General features: G+C 40.8%; 1 protein-coding gene across 2 annotated transcripts in view; it reads right to left on the reverse strand.

Annotated features, from left to right (window-relative positions):
* The window catches only part of AATK (apoptosis associated tyrosine kinase), a 230,935-nt gene extending 215,636 nt beyond the window's left edge, over window positions 1-15,299 (reverse strand). For both annotated transcript variants that reach the window (XM_021000803.1, XM_021000800.1), the window contains exon 1: window positions 14,121-15,299. In XM_021000803.1, the coding sequence (XP_020856462.1) occupies window positions 14,121-14,208 (88 nt within the window). In that variant the 5' untranslated portion in view covers window positions 14,209-15,299. The remainder of the gene's footprint in view (window positions 1-14,120) is intronic.
* Window positions 15,300-20,416: the final 5,117 nt, after the last annotated feature.

Here is a 20,416-nt window from a genome sequence, read left to right on the forward strand (position 1 = left end):
AGGATAAAATAAAAACATTATTTTTTTCTTTCAATTTATGGGTAATATATTTTTAAATGTTTAATAAGCTGTTAGGACATATATACTTATTAAGCTGTTTGGACATAACTACTTCATAAACAGAATTATTAAGTATACTTCTTGGATTAAGGGCACTATGAAAATTTACTATGATGCTAAGGGCACCATGACCTGAAAAAGTTTAGGAACCTAACGATTAGCTCTGTCTAGAAATAGATCAAGTTGCCTTGAAAAGTGGTGAGTTCCAGAGCAGCTAGGTGGTGCAGTGGATAAAGCCAGCCCTGGATTCAGGAGGACCTGAGTTCAAATCCGGCCTCAGACACATAACACTTACTTAGCTGTGTGACCCTGAGCAAGTCACTTAACCCCACTGCCTAGCAAAAGAGAGAAAGAAAGAAAGAAAGAAAGAAAGAAAGAAAGAAAGAAAGAAAGAAAAAGAAAGAAAGAAAGAAAGAAAGAAAGAAAGAAAGAAAGAAAGAAAGAAAGAAAGAAAAGTGGTGAGTTCTTATGCCCAGAAAGTTACTAAACTGTGCATACCCTTTGACCTAACTATACCACTATCAGGCCTAAAAAAAAGCAAAGAAAGAGAAAAGGGAATTTTATGTACAAAAGATATTTATAGAAGTTCTTTTAGTAGTGGCAAAGAACTGGAAACTAAGCATGTACCCATCAACTGGGGAATGTCTGAAGAAATCATGGTATGCACACGTAATGTACCACACATGATGACAAAATGGACTCGGTTTCAAAGGAAACTGGAAAGACTTCTATGAACTGTTGTAGAGCTTAGTGAGTAGAACTAGGAGAAGTATTTATACAATGACCACACTGTAGAGGAAAACAACTTTAAAAGACTTTGGAACCCTGATCAGTGCAATGACTGATGACAAGTCCAGAAGGCTAAAGATGAAACACACTACCCATTTCCCGCCAGAAAGGTGATGAACTTAAAATGTGGAGAAAGACATACATTTTCAAACATGAACAACGTGGGAATTTATTTTCCTGGATTATTCACGTATATGATGAGATTTTCATTTTTTTCTTTTTTAGTTGTTTTTCTGTCCCTTCAGTTGGGAGAAGGGAATAATGAGAAGGGGACATTATGTGGCATATAAAAATGTTTCCATTTATTTTCTCTTAAAAATTAAAAAGTGGTGAATTTTTCATAACTGTTCAAGCAGAGCTTCCTCCTAAAGAGAGGATTCTCACACTCTGGGAGTTGACTGAATGACCTCTTTGGTCCTTTTTCAAACCTACAGCTCTAAAATTTTACCACATAGAGGCCAAAAGAAATCCAAGACTTGAAAAGAAAGCCCCTGAATCTTTCCTGGGTATACTTCATACTTCTAACTTCCTGGAAATGATAGTAACAAATAGGCTGTGTCATTCATTTGAAAGCACTCAATAGAGATGAAAAATTTTCAATATCCTTCCACACAGCTTGTGCTGACTAAATACTTGTTAAAAGAAGGGTTTTTACTTGGTTCATCAGAAAGCTTTACCTTACCAAACAGAGAGCTCAAGTCCAGTCAGAATTCAATTCAAGGAGCATTTATTCAGGGCCCCCTACTATAGCAGGCACTGATTTAGGTGCTAGCAAGTAAAAATTAACAAAAAAGAAAAAAAAACCAACTAAATACACCCTGCCCTCAAGGAGTTTATACTCTAATGGGAATCTAGTACAAGGTCAACCTGGCTAAGCTACCCCACACCCACCAGTACCAATCTAGCAGCAAATTAGATTTTCTTAAAAAAACAAAACAAAACCCTCTCTGGATTTAGAAATAGTGCCAATGTCTCCTAGGCCAGAGTACACCAAATAAAATTAAATTATAGAGCTGCCATTGTCCTTAAAAAGATAATGAGGAGAATCCCATATCTGATCAAGCCCAATTTCCAAAGCCTGAAGGGCTTAGGTTGTGTAAGAGTTTGGGGCTTAGAGAGAACCTGTGGAAACAAAAAGGTATAAAGAAAACTAAACAGGGTTCACTGTGTCCTAAGAAGAAGCTTATTCTAGGAAACTCAATGGGCAGGGGCAGGGGCAGAAAAAAGTCAGAAAGCAGTTTTGACCTGAGACCCAGGTACCCATGCAGAAGGACTCTTGCTTTCCCAGGAAGCAAAGAAGCTAAGAGAAACAACTTTGGCCTTGGATTAGAGGGTGAACTAACAAGGAAAAACAGAATAATCCCGAGTTACAAGAGGAATTAGTCAACAGGATGGCAAAACATGAAGGCCCTAGAAGAGATTTAACAACACTTGAAGCCAAATCAAGATGAATCAAGAACTGTCAAGTGGTAGGGGGGGAAAAAAACCCCCAACAACAGTGAATTTGAAGGTAGGGAGTCTGGGTTCAAATCCTGCCTCTGCCATTTACTATCTGTTACTTGGTTGAGACCTCCTTATACTTCAGCAAAATAACGTGTGTACTCTAAACGGTATATTGTATGTGCATGTACACTACAGAAGAAACTGTAAAGGAAGGGGAAGATAGAAAGGCCTTAATCCCAGAGATATAGTCTGGAAGTGAACAAAATCCTCTTTAATTCCCTAGTGCAGAGGTCCTCTGATTCCCAATCCAGCATTCTTTCTACATCCCTGAAGGAGCTTATTAATCAAAGAATTTGTTCTAGTGTCCTCTAAAAAGACCACCATGGTTGGTGGGTAAGCAAGTCCTTGATGGCCAAACCAAAAGGCCAGCCAATGTTTCCAACACGTTGGAATAAGTCAGCCAGTTAAAAAGTAGCTACTATTTTATGACATGAATGTGATGCTGATACCTAAAACGCGAAAAGCAAAAATGGAAAAAGAAAACTATAGCCCAATTTCCCTAATGAATACTAATGCAAAGAAATTTAAATAAAATACTAGCAAGGAGATTAGCAATGTAACACAAAGATCATACACTACGACCAGGTGGGATTTATATCATGAATGCAGGGCTGATTCAATTAGGAAAACTATTGGCATAACTGACCATATGAATAATAAAACCAACAGAAATCATATGATTATCTCAATAGATGCAGAAAAAGCTTTTGACAAAATGCAACACTCATTCCTATTTAAAAAACATTAGAAAGCACAGGAATAAATGGAGCTTTCCTTAAAATGATAAGTAGTATCTATCTGAAACCAAAAGCAAGCATTATCTATAATGGGGATAAGCAAGAAGCGTCCCCAATTAGATCAGGAGTGAAACAAAAATGTCCATTATCACCACTATTCAATATTGTGCTAGAAATGCTAGCTATAGCAACAAAAGAAGAAAAAGGAATTGAAGGAATTAGAATAGACAATGAGGAAATAAAACTATTACTCTTTGTAGATGATATGATGGTATACTTGGAGAATCCTAGAGAATCAGCTAACAGACGAGCTGAAATAATCAACATCTTTAGCAAAGTTGCAGGACATAAAATAAACCCACATAAATCATCAGCATTTCTATGTATTACCCACAAAGTCCTGAATCAAAAGATAGAAAGAGAAAATCCAAAATAACTAGAGACAATATAAAATGCTTGGAAATCTACCTGCCGAGATGAACCCAGGAACTATATAAACACAATTATGAAACACTTTTTACACAAATAAAGTTAGATCTAAATTGGAAAAATATCAATTGTTCATGGATAGACCAAGCTAATATAACAAAAATGGCAATTTTACACAAATTAATCTACTTATTCAGTGTCATATCAAACTACCAAAAATTATTTTATAGAGCTAGAAAAAAATAATAAAAAAATTCATCTAGAAGAGCAAAAGGTCAAGAATATCAAGAGAATCAATGAAAAAATGTGAAGGAAGGTGGCACAGCAGTACCAGATCTCAAACTAAATTAGAAAGTAGCAATCATGGGGCAGCTAGGTGGCGCAGTGGATAGAGCACCGGTCCTGAAATCAGGAGGAGCTGAGTTCAAATCTGGACTCAGACCAAACACTTGACACTTACTAGCTGTGTGACCCTGGGCAAGTCACTTAACCCCAAGTGCCTAACCAAAAAATAAAAAAGAAAGTAGCAATCATCAAAACAATTTGGTACTGGCAAAGAAACAGAGTGATGGATCAGTGGAATAGATTAGGTACACAATGCACAGTAGTAAATGACCATAGTAATCTAGTGTTTGGTAAACACAAAATCCAGGCTTTTGGGACAAGAACTCACTATTTGTTAAAAACTGCTGGGAAAACTGGAAAGCAGTTTGGCAAAAAACAAGGTGTAGACCAACATCTCACACTGTATACCAAGATAAAGTAAAAAATGGATACATGATTTAGACATAAAGGGTGCTACCATAAGCAAATGAGAAGAGCAGGAAACAATTTACCTGTCAGATCTTTGGATAATGCACAGAGAAAAACAAGAGATAGAGAGCATTATGGGAAGCAAAATGGATTTATTATATTAAATTTAAAAGGTTTTGCACAAAAAAGACTAATACAGCCAAGATTAAAAGAGAAACAAAAAACTAGGGGAACTTTCTATAGTAAGTTACTCTAATAAAGGCTTCATTTCTCAAATATATATAGAGAAACGAGTCAAATTTATGACAATACAAGTCATTCCCCAGTTGATAAATGGTCAAAGGACATAAATAGGAAGTTTTCAGATGAAGAAATCAAAGCTATCTATAGTCATATGAAAAAATGCTCTAAATCACTACTGATTAGAGAAATGCAAATTAAAACAACTTGGAGATACTTCTCACATCTATCAGATTGGCTAATAAGACAGAAAAGGAAAATGACAAATGTTGGAGGGAATGTAGAAAAATTGGGACATTAATGCACTGTTGATGGAACTGCAAACTGATCCAACCATTCTGGAGAGTAATTAGGAACTGTCCCCAAAGGGCTACAAAACTGTGCATACCCTTCAAATCCACAATACCACCACTAGGTCTGTATCCCAAAGAGATCAAAGGATAAAGAAAAGGGCCTATATGTACAAAAATATTTATAAAAGCTTTTTTTGTGGCAGAAATTGAAGGGATGCCACCAACGGAGGAATGGCTAAACAAGTTGTAGTATGCAATTGTGATGGAATATTATTGTGCTATAAGAAATGACAAGCAGGATGATTTCAGAAAACCCTGGAAAGACTTAGATGAACTGACACAAAGTGAAGTGAGCAGAACCAGGACAACAGTGTACACAGTAACAGCAATATCCATAAGATGATCAACTGTGAATCAACTTAGCTATTCTCAGCAATACAATGATCTAAGAATTCCAAAGGACTTATGATGAAAAATTCTATCCACCTCCAGAGAAAGAACTGATTAAGACTGAATGGAGATTAAAGCATACTTTTTAAACTTTATTTTTCTTGGGTTTTTTCCTTTTTTTTCTTTTGGTCTGTTTTCTTGCATAAAATGACTAATATGGAAATATATTTTATATGACTACCCATATATAACCTATATCAAATTGCTTGTCTTCTCAATGAGGGGGAAGGGAAAGAATTTGGAACTCAATTTTTTTTTAAAAAAACAAATGTTAGGGGCAGCTAGGTGGTGCAGTGGACAGAACACCAGCCCTGGAGTCAAGAGGACCTGAGTTCAAATACAGCCTCATACACATGACACTAGCTGTGTGACCCTAGGCAAGTCACTTAACCCCACTGCCTAGCCAACAACAAAAAAAAGAGTTACAAAAAACAAATATTAAAAATTGTTTTTACATGTAATTGTAAAAAATAAAATACTTAAATAAAAAAATTAAGTAGTTACTATCAATAAACACTTCCTGTCCCATAAGGCCATGCAGCTCCAGGCATATCACTAAAGCTTCTCCCACATAACAATAATAACAGCTAACAATTATATAGCACCTACTATGTGCCAGGGACTGTGCTACGTGCTTTATAAACATTATCTCATGTGATCTTCACATCAACTGTGCGAACAATAGGTGCTATTATTATCCCTATTTTACATTTAAGGAAGCTGAGGCATACAGAGGTTAAGTGATTTACTCAAGATCATGTCAGAGGCCAGATCTGAACTCATATGTTTCTGACATCAGGCCCAGCTGCCTCTCCTCTGTAAAAGAGGGACACAAACTAGACACACTTTAAGGTCTCTTCAAACACTGGCATTCTGTGTTACTATCATTTATTAATCACCTAACATGTTCAAGGCATTATGCTAGGCACCATAAAGCCAAATTCCTTTGCATGGCTTCAAGGCCCTCTTGGTTCTGGTTCCACCCCATCTTTTTTGTTTTATCTCTCCACTACTGACACAAGTGAACCCTCCAGCCAGACTATTCACCGTTACATGCTCATGTTGTGCCCAATCCATGCCATTATTTATGCCATTTCTCCTGCCTAAAAGCCTTTATTCTGCTTATCCAAATCCTACTCATCCTTCATAGTTCAGTTCAATTCACCCCCTCTATGAAGCTGTCTCTAACTGCTTCAGTTCAATGTTCTTTGAATTTGTCTTACCACCCAATACTAGATCACATGGTGGTCTATAAAATATCTTTTATTATACTTTACAATGTTATTTAAACTTCCCAGTATTATTTAACTGTAAGGGTGGGTCTCTTTTTAGACTTCAGGGAAGTTAAACGTCATAAAGGGTGAAGACATTAAAATGTAAGGTTAAGGACTGCCTTTTCAGGTATAAATGAAGCATTCTACCATCTTAGGGCCAGAGGCTTTGAAAAGCTCAACTGCAAATGAGAAGACCAGCAAAGACAACCTAGCAGTTCATTTGCATGAGACCCAACAGGAATCTGGGATGTATACCCAGGTGGATGTCTTAAGTTAGGTGAGGTACCTAGCTCCAAAGCAGGCAGAATTATGGGACCAGAAGGACTATAACTTTCCCTAGTCTCTGGGTAGGAGGTGACAAACCTCAGAGCTAAGGCCCTGAGGGAGTAGAAAAGAATTGCAGAGGCCTCTGTCAGTCTGTCAAAAATAAGGCATCCAGAGTGGCTTGAGATTGGAGGGGATGGATATTTCAACTTCTCACTGAAAATCTGGCCCAGTTTGTCCAGGATATCAACATGGCCATCAAAGATGCCAAGACCTGTGAGGAGCCAACCCAGCTAGGCCACTTGACCAGCTGAAACACCATGAAGTAATATTTTTAAAGCACTTAGCACAGTGCTTGGCACTCAGCAGGCACTTAATAAATGTTTTCCTTCCATACTCTGTAAGAGCTAGCCCAACCTGGCAGAAGAGCAATTTATCCAACACACCACCAACATCAACACTTATTCTGCAGTAAACTTTGTAAAGACTTCCCAGAGGGAGAAAGGACACTGATGGGAAAGGAATACACATTTATTAAGCACTTCCTTCTTATATGCCAGGTACTGTGCTAAGCTCTTTACAAATATTATGTCATTTGAGCCTCACAACAACCCTGGGAAAGAAGTACTATTATTCCCATTTTACAGTGGAGGAAACTGAGGCAGACAGTGGTTAAGTGACTTGGCTGAGACTGAAATTGGATCTTCCTGACACCACCAGGCCCAGTGCTCCATCTACTATCCACCTAGCTGCTTTGTTGAGGTCCTGGTTCTCCAGAGCCAGGAGTTCCCTTGGCCACACACATTCCCTATGTGTATGTCTCACTACCACTATATTTCAAGGCTCATCTTGGACTCTGAGTATCTTCACGAGACAATGCACTCCAAGTTCTATAGCAAAATGCTTTGCAACTACTGGAACAGAAATACCATATTCCATTTGAGTAAAAGCCTTTTCTAAGGTCTAATTGTGTCTTCTGGCTGATTGCTATTGGGAAAGCACACCAGTGGGAGCCTGTAAGCTACAGGGTTCAAAGGAGATACCCATAGGGTTACCCCTAGAACCCAAGGTAACAGTTATCTGTCTGGGCACTCTACCTGACAGGGAGAGTCCCCATTGGGAGAGGAATCCTAGAGTAAGTGCTACATAACTTAGTACATAAGTGTCTTGCCTCCCTTTCTAACCTGTACCCTCTCTGAGACAATCATTCATCTTTGTATCTTCCACAACACCCAGTACAGTGCTTTGAACATAGTAAACTCTCACTACAGAATAAATAACTTGACTTCATTTATATAATGGGTATCGTATTTCTTCCCTTCTCAATGAGTAAAGGAGGAGGTAGAGGGAGGGAGATAATTTGGAATTGAAAGTAAACATTTTAAATTCAAAACCAAAAATATAGAATGAATGACTTCCAAGCAAGGGGAAGAACAGGCAAAGAAATAGAAGGAGAATGAGCAGAAAAGGTGGGTCAGAGAGGAGGGGAGCATGAAAAGACAAGACTGAGTTGGACTAGACTACTGGGTGTTCTATATGATACCCTCCTTTCAAACCTAGTAGTTTAAAAAGTCCCATCTACGCTTAAGCATCCTTATCTGTGGAACGAGGGGAGTGGGCTAGATGACCTCTAAAATCCTTTCCAGTTCGAAATCCTATGAACTCCAAACTATGTTCCTACATCTAAACTTAGCCTCCTGTGCAGGAGAGAGAATCAAAGGAGCAAGGGGCCAGTAAGAAGGTGATACCAAAATTCTTGTCTTCCCAGGATTGTCATGCTATTATTGCCTTCTTCTGCTCTCAATTTATAGCAAGAGGATACATATTTGGGAGATCTGACTCAAGAAAGAAGTGAGACCCTTGACTCCTGGTTCCTCCCACAATCCTTTCCACCTCCCACCCATCTGCCAAAGCCCCAGTCTAGCCAAGAATACAGCTTCTGCTTCCTTCTGACCAACCCATCTCTAAGAAGGTCCCATACAAGGAGTAACAAAATCCCAGGCAGTCCCCTACCCATTGGCTTATTCCCTCTGGAGTGGGGGAAGGGATGTGCCTATAAACATTTAACAACCAGCTGTGCAAAAATATAAAATGTATACAAGTATGACATACTTTTACATTTAGTCTGCATTTTAACATTTTTCTCTATGACTTTCTTAAGTCTAGACAATAAAAAAAAACCAAGCCCTGATTAGTATAATATACTAATAGTATGTATAGTACAGTATAGTATAGTATAATATAAATGCTCACACTGAAAATTTAACACCTTCATCTCACCGGAATGAGGAAAAATGAAGACTTTTCTTACATTCTTAGCCATCACACTCTTCTACTGTCCCATATGTGTACAGGAGTGGAGGAGAAAGAGGGAGAGAGACAGGAGAACAAGAGAGAATCAATAAAGACAACACAACCAATAACTTCATCCTTTGGGTCATTGTGTATAATGTGGGACTCTCCCCAGAGAATTCTAGCTATTACCTGGCTCTTTTAATAAATGCAGCCTCCTACAAAGGTTTCTCTCTCCATTCTCTTTCTAACTTTGTTTCTAAAATATTTTTTAAACAACAGTAATAAAGCAGGTTAGTGATGTGTTCTGGAAAACTGTATAAACACTAAATCATCATTTCCTAGTGATTTACAACATGATTTCAAAGGTACTTTATCTTAATTTCAAGAACACTTGATTTGGAGAAACTGAGTTTGAATAGTGGCATGTCACTTAATGTGTGAACTCAGCCAAGTTACTTGGCCTCTCTGGGCCTCACCAGTGCAACAAGAGATAATTATTCTTCCAGTGCCTACCTCACCCAGGGTAGTTGCAAGGGAAGAAAGCAAACAAAGACAGTTCCTTGTAAATCTTAATGTGCTCCAGTAAAGTGAGTTGTTATTATTTGCCTTACAGTCTAATAGGTATATGTATATATGTGTGTGTGTGTGTGTGTGTGTATTCTCCTCTTCCCCACACTCACACCCTATTTATCCACTGTTCTCAGTTAATCATTTGTAAACCAGCATAAGAATCATAGAATCTTAGAATTAAAAGGGCTTCTTAATTTTTTTTTTATTTCTGAGGTAGCCGATGGTGCAGTGGAGACAATGCTGGGCTTGGAGTGAGGAAGACTAGTTGCTAGTTGTATGACTCTGGGTAAGTCACTTAACCTCCGTTTACCTTAGTTTCCTCAATGGCAAAATGAAAATAACAAGAGCACCTAGCTGCAAGGGGTGCTATAAGGCTCAAATGAAATAACATTTGCAAACCATTTAGTGCAGTGCCTGGGACATAGCAAGCATTATAGAAATGCTTGTTTCATTCCCTTCTCTTTCTTTTTCTACTACCTCAGCAGTCTGGTGGAGCTGAGGGACCCTTTCTCAAAATAATGTTTTAAATGCATAAAATACACAGGATTACAAAAGAAGACAATTATATTGAAATTCAGTCATCAAAATATTTTAAAAAGAAACTTGTGATAAGTCAATATACGTAACAGCAGATCTAATAATTAATGGCAATAAATAACAATGAACAAATAGTCATTTCAAAGTCATGATGAATCTTTTTCAACATATGCAAAAACTATAACGTGACATGAAAATATCTGTGATTTCTCTTGGTGCCAAAGTCACCAACACTGCTCGTACTATTGTGGTACATTCATAATTAAAGGAAATGCTACATTTCAGTTAGAGGTTAGCAAAAATAAACATGTAACTGTTTTCCCATCCAAATTCGTACAATTCCTCCCTCCTCTTGGAGTCTCTCAGAACCTTACGTTAAGAACCTTAAGGCTGACACCCCCTTCCTACCGCAAGCAAAAATCCCTTCAGCACCCCTAACCTGGATAACAACACTTGCTTTGAGTCATGGAGGGGAGGGTGGGTCCTGAGGATTTCTAGCATTCTAGTACAAGGAAATCTAACAACTAGAAACTGATTTCTAGAAGTCTACAAATAATCTGTTGGTAAATCTGGATTTCTTCATTTTTTAATTTTTTGGATTGAACTCAATCATTCTAATTCTAAAATTCCCCACAAAGACACCAAAGGAAGAAAATTTGTGTTTTGTTACTGTTTTTAAATCATTGATTGCTTGGGCTCACACAGTAAACTATGACAAGAGCCCAGGTATTGTCACCTCTACACTACCAGCCTTTTCTGTCTCTTAACTTCCCTGGCTTCCTCAGCTAAAGTCCCACCTTCTACACTTTCCCTTCTACCTTTCCTGGTCCTACTCAATCTTAGTGCCTCCCCACTGAGATGATTTCTAATTTACTCTGTGTATAAATGCTGTTTGTACATTTCTGTTTGGATGTTCTCCCTCCCCCCACCCCACCCCCATCTTAAATTGTGAGCTCTTTTTTTGTTTGTTTGTTTAGTTTTGCTGTTGTTTTTGCCTTTCTTTGTATCCCCGAAGCTTAGTACAATGCCTGGCACACAGTAGTAGGTGCTTAAAATAAATGTTTGTAAACTGACTGACTCTTCTATGCTACCTCACCCACTGAGCAAGTTTTTGAATCTACTATCTCAGCTCCCCAAACACCAATCTGGGGGATTAAGCATGAAGTTCTAGGGACATTGTCCCCTTCCATTTATTCTGATCTCATAAAGTGGTGTCTCCAAATTAAATGTGTCTCAAAACTAGCCTTCTCTCCTCTATTCTTGACCTTTCCACCTGATCCACATAATTGGGGTCAGAGGGGGTCAAGGCCTGGTCTTGTGTCGGAATCCAGGATGAATAAACAGATCTCTGCCCCCACCTCCCTGTATACACACCCACACCATCAGGGGTAATGCAGCATCGGATCAAATAAAGAATCCATTTCAAAGTATTCTTTTCTTCAACTTTGCTGGAAAAAGAAGTCTCATTCTCATTGACAACTATTTTTTCTTCTTTAATCACTACATTGACACTGTATCATTACACTAATCACAGTTGTTTACACAAAATGTTGTGAGAGGCTTAAGAAGTCATTTTTTTCCAAAAGAAGGGAAAAAAAAATTTTTCCCCTGCCCCCACCTCAAACACACACAGATGGTAAGAGTGGTAATCAAATCCAACGTATATTTCATACGCTTCTGTAAAGAGCAATCAAAGAAACAAGAAATTTTCTCCAATCTCTAGGCCTCTTTTTTTTAATCTCTTCTGCCCACCTCTAACTGCACCCTTTTAAAAGAACCTCTTTCCCAGACAATCTACTGCTATTCATCCCACACTCAGTCAGCAACACTGACCTCTGCTTCCTACACAGCTGGATGAAACTCACACTGCTGGGAATATGCCTGGGAATGATGCTGGAGCAGGGAATCTAACAGTTCAGGATTAATCTGAAATTGTCTCAGGGAGTTCTCTAGGCCAGGGACTGGATCAGAAGAGGCTTACTGGGTAGGGGGAGGGAGAAAATGGCTTACGTATTGGAAGAGACAGAAAAGGAGAGATACAGCTCCTACCTACACTATGTGAACGCAAGGCCTGCTTATTCCCCACCCCCAGAGCATCCAGGGCCCTGAAACAGCTGCCTATGGAATGATCCAGGACCAGGAGAGAAAGACACGGCCTCTGCAGATTAGTTCAGGCCCCCAAAGCTAATTTTCCCTTTCCTTTAAGGGCTTCTGGGGCCCCAACTTACAGTTATGTGGTAGCTGTTTCAACCCACCACTCCATTTTCATCAGAGAGCCCAGGGCCTATCCTGGCATTTCTAGCTTACAATTTAAGACTACACTTTCAAAGAATATCCTTTTAATGAGAATTCTAAACCAAACTGTGTTTCAGAGTTGTGGCTGAGGGGGAAGGGCTGCAGTGAGGGACTTCCCCCCCCCTTTCCTAATATATTTTACATTAAATAAATGCCTTCAGATCCATCCATTCCCCTGGGATTCCCCTGTATCCCCTAAGGTGGCAGGGTAGAAGGCAGCCCAGCTACAATCTCAATCCAAATAAATGAGCCAAGAGAGCTTATCAAGGGAAAACACAATGAAGTGTCATTACTTGATAATTCCAGCCTGAGAACTTATGACATTTAAGATACATTCCAAGCAAACTCTTGTTTACCTCCCCAGGAAAATGAATATCTTTTTCCAACAGGGTGTGTTCTAGTAGGACCTTAACTCAGAAAACATAAAGGCAGTTATGGTAAATGAAAAATTCCCAAGAGGGAGATGCTGTTGTGCTACCCCCCACCATATCACTGCCGGTCCCCCTCTCAATACATCCAGGCCCATATATGCAAATTTAAGACAGCCAGTGAAAAAGCACCGGTTTGCTTGTGAAAGGTTGGAGAAATTGGAATCCGGTCAGCACTTCAGGTGACAGCAGCCCTAAACTACAGTGCCATTGACCAAAGCCATCTGACGTGAGATGAATTCATCACCCATGTGTCCCTTCCCGGCCAGAGAGGGCCCCCAGAAAGAATGGAAAGGGCTGCCTAGGAATACCAACCTCTGGCTTCATGCAACAGGAAATCTCTTGATAGAGCTTCGGAGAAAGGACGAAGAAGAACCCCAAAGTTTATCTGGGGCTTCGGTGTTTTATCACCACAGTCGTTGCTACACCCCACACACCACCATACAATCTGTCTGGATTGGCAGTTATAATTGCTTTTCAGTTTAGACTCAGAGGCTTGCCAACTGATTTGGGGGAGAAAGTAGGGGCAGGCATCTAGACTCATGCCAGTGAAAAAAAACCACAGAGACAAGAGTTTGAACCACACATATGCAACAATCTCAGTGCCAAGTGCCATGGTCCAGAAATTAGGACCATAGATACCAAAGAGATCAAGGAGCCCAAAACAGTCCTCTAAGAGAGTGGTGGGAGTCTCAAAAATGGAAACACTAGGTTTTCTATGATTTCAGTTACCTCATATTCAGGAAGTTTTCTTCTAAAGAACTGTCACAGTTAAAAGAACTCGGATGTGCTGTGCTGGTTTGCTGGTCCCCTCACAAGTCCCACCAGATCACTGTGAAATGCAATGGGCCTTTTAAAGAAAAAAGACCCAACTTGCTGTCCGTTTTTCTGCTAACCCTGGTCAGGGTGAGGAAAAGGATTAATTTCATGCAAAAAAAAAAAATCTAATCCTGGTAATAATAAGAATTATAATTATAACAACCATCAACAATTCTTGCAAGGTTTCTGGGGGAGACCCGCTCCAAAGAAAAACATCACCATCAGCAGGAAAAGACAACCAGATCAAGAGGGTTGAGGTGGGCAGTCTTAGCAAGCCAACAGGGGCAGTCAATCTCCAACCAAACCAAACTAAAAAAAGAATTAGAAAGCCAAGAAAATCAACTGTGAACAGAAACTAGCGAACCAAAACCAGGCAGGACTTACCAGGATCGAAGTGGGAGCTGAATGCAAAACTGGGATTGAAAAACGAAGACGACATGACTAGGGCAAGGAGCTTGGCGGACATTCTCATGGCAAAGCATAGGAGAGAAATGTCGGTTTAAAAAAAAAAACAAAAAGCAAAAAGCAAAAGTGAAAAAATAATAATAAAAGAAGAAGAGGGAGGAATAGGCTTGGTTGGGGGTGGGGAGGGGAGGTGGGGGAGAATAGAGCCCTGAATGATCACTGGCCCAGGAGTTGCATTGGAGCCAAATGAAAATAACACCACGAATCACTGCTGCAGCCCCTCCTCCTCCATTTTATTCTAATGCATCTTCTGCTTGCAGGTATTTTTAGAGAATTACCCCCGCCGAGATCCCCAAAGAAAAGAGGCCTGAGGGGGCCGTCTCTCTCCCCCGCTCTCCCTCTCTGTCTTTTTCCCCCCCTCTCTCTCTCGCTCTCTCTCTCTCTTCCTTTCCACTATGGGAAAAGTGCCTTTGCTTCTGCAGCAGCAGGGTAGCCCCTGGACTGGTGCAATCCGAAAAATATATAAATATATGTAAGTAGAGAGACAGAGATGTCTCCTTGCTTCCAATAAGAGGGTGGGAAAAAAACCAAGAGGCATGCACACGCGCGCAAGCACACCCACACACACACACGGAGCGATCCCTGAATACAAACACGCGCGCGCGCATACACGCGCGCACACACACACACACACACACACACACACACACACGTTGCAAGTTTTGGATGCGGCTTGCACCCACCCCCAGCTGCGGCTCCTCACACTGTGCCCTTTGTGCAGCACTTCCTACAGAGGGGAGAGGGAGGGCCTTTGGGGCTCAAAGTCATCATAATCATAATAACAATAATAATTAATAACAAATCATTGTAGCCGCCCGTTTCCGGGAGGAGGAGGAGGAGGGAGAAGGAGAAGGAGGGGGTGGCTGGTAATAAAGAAAGAAACCGCCCCCAAGGAGGAGGCAGAGGAGGGAGCTGCGGGGAGGGAGAAGTCACAGCAGCAGAAGCAGCAGTGGCAGCGGCGGCGGCGGCGGCGGAGGCAGCAGCAGCGACGGAGGCAGCAAGTGTTTATGAAAATGAAAGAGCAGGAGCTGTTCCAGTGCTGACCCCGACGACAGCAGCAGCAGCAGCAACGCCATCTTGCATCATTTCGCAGCAGCGGCTGCGGGGGCGGCGGGGGCGATGGGGGGGAGGAGGGAGGGAAGATGGGGGGGCGGAGCTCGCGCGTCCCGCGGCGCGTGCCTGTCCATGCAGTCCAGGTGTCTCCCTCCCCGCCTCCTGCCCTGTCCCGCCGCGCTCCCTTTGCCCCTCCCCGTCCCCTTCTCCTCTGCCTGCCCCTCTTCCCTCCTCCTCTCCCTTTCCCTTCCCTACTCCCCTCTGTCCCCTTCCCCTCCTTCTCCCCCTTCCCTTCCCCCCTCTTTCCCATCCCTCTTCTCCTTCCTTCTCTCCCTCTCTCCTCCCCCTTGTTCACCTCTTCTTCCTCTTCTCCCCATTCCAACCTGCCCAGGCCCCATCTAGCTTTGGGTCTAATGGCCCAGGCCTAGGGGTCCTAGAGCTAGAAGGGGCCTTGGAGGTCACTCTAGGTCCAGTCCCACCCCCTCCTTTTTTTTACAGGAGAAGGGAAGTGACTTGCCCAAGGTCACACTGCTAAGGTTAGAATATCTTGGTATTCTTTTTTTTTCCTCTCCTTCCTAGAGAACCATCCCATATATAACCCATGGTTTGGTTTTTTTTTTCAAGAAGATGACAAAAGTCAGCAAAACCAATCAATAATAATAGCTAGCATTTCACATAGTGCTTTAAGGTTTGTAAAGTGGCTTGCAGATATTTCATTTGATCCTCATAACAATCTTGGGAGGATTCAACTTTTGTTGAATCATTTCAGTCGTGTCTGACTCTGCATGACCCCATTTTGGGGTTTTCTTGGCAAAGATACTGGACTGGTTTGTCATTTCCTTCTCCAGCTCATTTCAGAGACTGGGGCAAACAGGGTTAAGTGACTTGCTCAGGGTCACACATCTAACTGGTATCTGAGGGCAGATTTGAACTCAGGAAAATGAGCCTTCTGATTCTAAGCCCAGTGCTCTAACCACTGCACCACCTAGCTGCCAGGTTGTTATTATTATTATTATTATTATTATTTTACAAATGAGGAAACAGAGACAGACAGGTTAAGTGATTTGCCCATAGTTACACAACTAGTAAGTATCTGAGTTCAGATTTGAAATCAGGTCTTCCTGACTCCAAGTCCAGCATACTCTACCTATTGTGCCACCTAATAGCCACCTTTTAATACATTGAAAAAGTCTGAAAACATATGCAATGGACCTTCTACCTCTGCAAAGGAATGGGGTTGGGAGGGTGGGGTGGCGTACTCGTTTCTCCTTATCGTTTTAGATTCTAACCCAAAGCAGCTACCTGGCACAGTGAATACAACAGTGAACCTGGCGTCAGGAAAGGTTGAGTTCAAATGTACTCCTAGGTAAGTCATTTAAACTTTGCCTCAGATTCCCCGTATATAAAATGGGGATGATAATAATAACATTTCCTTCCCAGCATTGTTGTAAGGATAAAATATTTGTAAGAGCTTTTTAAACCTTAAAGTACCATATAAATACTAGCTGTTATTGTTGTTGTTGTTCAACTTGGTCCTCTTATTCCAAATCCAAAGCTTTTCTCAAAGTCAAGGGTTCTTAACCTATTTTGGCAGTCTGTTGAAGTCTATGGACCCCTTCTCAAAATAATATTGTTAAATAATGGAAGAAAATGCTAAATTTCAGTTAAAGGCCACAAGCATTTATTAAGTACCTACTATGTGCCAGGCACTGTGCTGAGCCTGGGAGTACAAAGAAAGATAACAAAACAGTCCCTGCTCTCAAAGAGTTCAGAATCTAATAGGGGAGACAAAAAAGTTAAGAATTCCCCCCCCTCCAAGTTCACAGACTCCTTTAAATATATCCGTGGATCTCCAAGAAGTTAAAGTTAAGAAGCCCCATTATGGTGGAAAGAACACGTATATTATCTCATTTAAGCTTCACAATAACGCTGTGGGGCAGATACAGCAGGGAAAAGGGACTGCAGCTATGATTTTACTGAAATAGAAAATTCCCAGGTGAAGAAATACCTCTTGCCAATGCAACTTGGCACTTTCTCTTCAAACTTATAGCTTTAGATGGCTGCATAAGGCTCAGAAGGGGTAAGTGACTTGCTCAAAGGGCCAGTTTGTCAGAAGCAGAGTACTACTTGATTCCAAGCCAGCTCTCATCCATTAAGTGTTGCTTCTCATGAAGCTTCACTGCCTTAAGGGTGGAGTCTACCTAAAGGGTAGATTCTCCAGGTGTTATTATTATCCCCATTTTACAGATGAGGAAACTGAGACTTGGAGCCAAGTAAGTATCTGCAGCAGTTCTCCCTGCCTCCAAATCTAACACTGTCTCCACTGTACCACACTGCTAAGAATCTGAGCAATATGTGTGAGTATGGAGCAGGATGGTTTTCTTTTTAAGTGAAACTGAAACAATCCTGTCACCTTCTCTTGCTTGTGATCAGCCATCCCACTTCCCTATTTCCCCAAAATGAAAATCCCATATCATCTCCCTTGTTTTTTTTTTTCTGACTTCCACTCGAATTTGTAGTTGGTTGGGTTCCCCCATCTCAAGTTAATATCTGAGGGCTGGGGATTATAGAAGAAGCCTGTACAGTAAAGTCCTTGGCTTCAGAGCAGCCATGGATCTATTCTCTCTAGCCAGTAGATGGGTAGGCCCTTCTGACCCCTTGCGTATCTTAGGGCTATTTTCCCCTATCCCCTCCACCAACACACACTCATACTTCCCTGACTGGTCTATAGGAAAGATATGAACCCAGGAAGCCATCACTAGCCTTCACAAGTTCAAGTGGAGACCTGCCCTTCTCGGTGAATGGTTTTAAATGTCAGAGGGATAAATCTGAGTTTGGTGAAGTAGAAATAATAACAGTGTGAGAGCCAGAACACCTGGATTCTAGTCCCAGCTCTGCTACATATTGGCTGAGGGCCTTAGGGCAAGCCTTTGGTGAGACCCACCTCTTTTGTTCTCAGTTTCTTCATCTGTACAATAAAGGCTAGACTAGATGATAGCTAGGTGGCACAGTGGATAGAAAGCTGGAGCCAGCAGGACCTGAGTTCAAAATCAGCCTCAGACACTAGCTCTGTGACAAGTCACTTTCTGTTTACCTCAGTTTCCTCAACTGTAAAACGGGGATAATAATAGGACCTACCATGAAAGGTTGTAGGGAGGATCAAAGGAGATATTTATGAAGTGCTTAGCACAGTGCCCGGTAAAGGCTTACTCCCTTCCCTTCCTTTCTGAGATCCCTTCCAGGTCTGAGGTGATGATTCTATGGCTAGACATTAGAAAAGAGTTCCTGATAATAATGGCTGTGAGCTTCCAAAGAAGTAAAACTTACAGAGACTTCTTTGGGAGTGTTTAAGGATCACACACATACACACACACACACACACACACACACACACACACACACACACACCCCTTTGATCTGAATTCATTCCACCTTAAGGCAGGATAGTAAAGTAGATGATTTTTCAAAGTCCCTTTGAGGGCATGGAAAGTCTGTGCTGACCCTGAACCCTGTGCTGATTCAGTAAATATGGCTTGACTTAAGTAATGGGAAAAGTTGGATTAAGCGGCCTTCAAGGTCCTTTCCAGTTCAAAATCTATGATCCTCTGACAGGATGACCATTGATATTGGTGGGGAAACTGTGGTGAAAAAGAAGGAGAAGGAGGAGGAAGAGAAGAAGAAGAAGTGATTTGCCTACAATCATACAGCATATGGAATTAGGGCGAGAACTAAGACCCAGGTATCCCATCTCCTAGTCCAGTAGTCTAAAATCAACTGAAAATCCTCCTTTTCTACTGACTGCCTTTTTGTTCCTTCAAAGGACTAGAATCACAGAATCTCAGACTCAGAAGGAACCTAAGATACCATTTGAACAGGAATCCCCTTCATCCTTGGCAGGTGGTCATTCAGTCTCCACTTAGATAACTCCAGTGACAGAGAATTCACTCCCACGAGCATTTATTCAATGCCTAGAATGTGCCAGCGCCATACAAATAATATCTCATTTGATCCTCACAACAACCCTGGGAGGTGGGTACTATTATTATGCCCATTTTATAGTTGAGGAAACTAAGGCAAACATAGGTTGAGTAACCTGTCCAGGGTCATACACAACACAGCTAGTAAGTGTCTGAGGCTAGATTTGAATTCAGGTCTTCCTAACTCCAGGCCATTTTCACTTCTGATTGCTCTAATTGTTGGGGATGTTTCCCCTTTCTTTAGCAAATCAAAAATCTATCATGTAAACTTGCACTGGATGATCCTCTGGGGTCAAGCAGCACAAATCCAATTCCCCATTTCATATGTGACAGGCTATATGAAGGGTTGACCAACCCCTCACTTGAAGGTAAGCCCCATCAGGTTGCTACATGACTATACTGTATTCATTCTCATCATATTGAGTTCTAGGACAATCCAGGGGTATGAGTGGATATTTCCTTATTAATTACTAGATTTCTACATGTCATTAATTAAGCATCTAAGCTCAGAGTCCCTACCCCAACTTACTGGTTATTGAATATTATTTCATAAACTAGACACCTCTCTCCACTAAGTAACAGTACCATATATACCAGAAATTCATGCTTTCACACATAATATTCTTTTTTATTCTTTGTATATGAAAATGTTTGTGTATGATTGTTAAATTCATAATAAAAAATTAAATGATAATTATAATATTTATTTAGCACTTTTATAGCTAATATTTATATAGCTCTAAATTTACAAAGCTTTTAACATAAATTATCTCATTTGATTTTCACAACAACCCAGGTATTACTGTTAGCTCTATTGTTCAGATAGGAAAACTGAGGATGAGACTTGTGCAGGGTCACACAACTAATAAATAGATAAGGCAGGATTCCAACTCACATCTTCCAAACTCCAAGTGTAGGGTGCTATCCACTATGACAACCGGCTGCTTATGAACCTATGAACCCTTTTGAACTTTACAAAGCACTCACTGAGGAAACGGAATCATTAGGAAAGTTAAGTGACTTTCCCATAATCCCATGCCTCATAAGTGCTAGAGCTGGGCTTTGAACCCAAATTCATTTGGTTTTGATACCAAATGTTTCCCTTTTCAGTCCATCATATTGCCTCTCTACGAGATCAATACATCTTTTTTTGGTACATATATATCTTCAGTAATATCTTTTATG

Source organism: Phascolarctos cinereus, unplaced genomic scaffold, assembly GCF_003287225.1.
Source record: "Phascolarctos cinereus isolate Bilbo 61053 unplaced genomic scaffold, phaCin_HiC Scaffold_5;HRSCAF=322, whole genome shotgun sequence".
In the NCBI taxonomy this organism is placed as follows: domain Eukaryota; kingdom Metazoa; phylum Chordata; class Mammalia; order Diprotodontia; family Phascolarctidae; genus Phascolarctos; species Phascolarctos cinereus.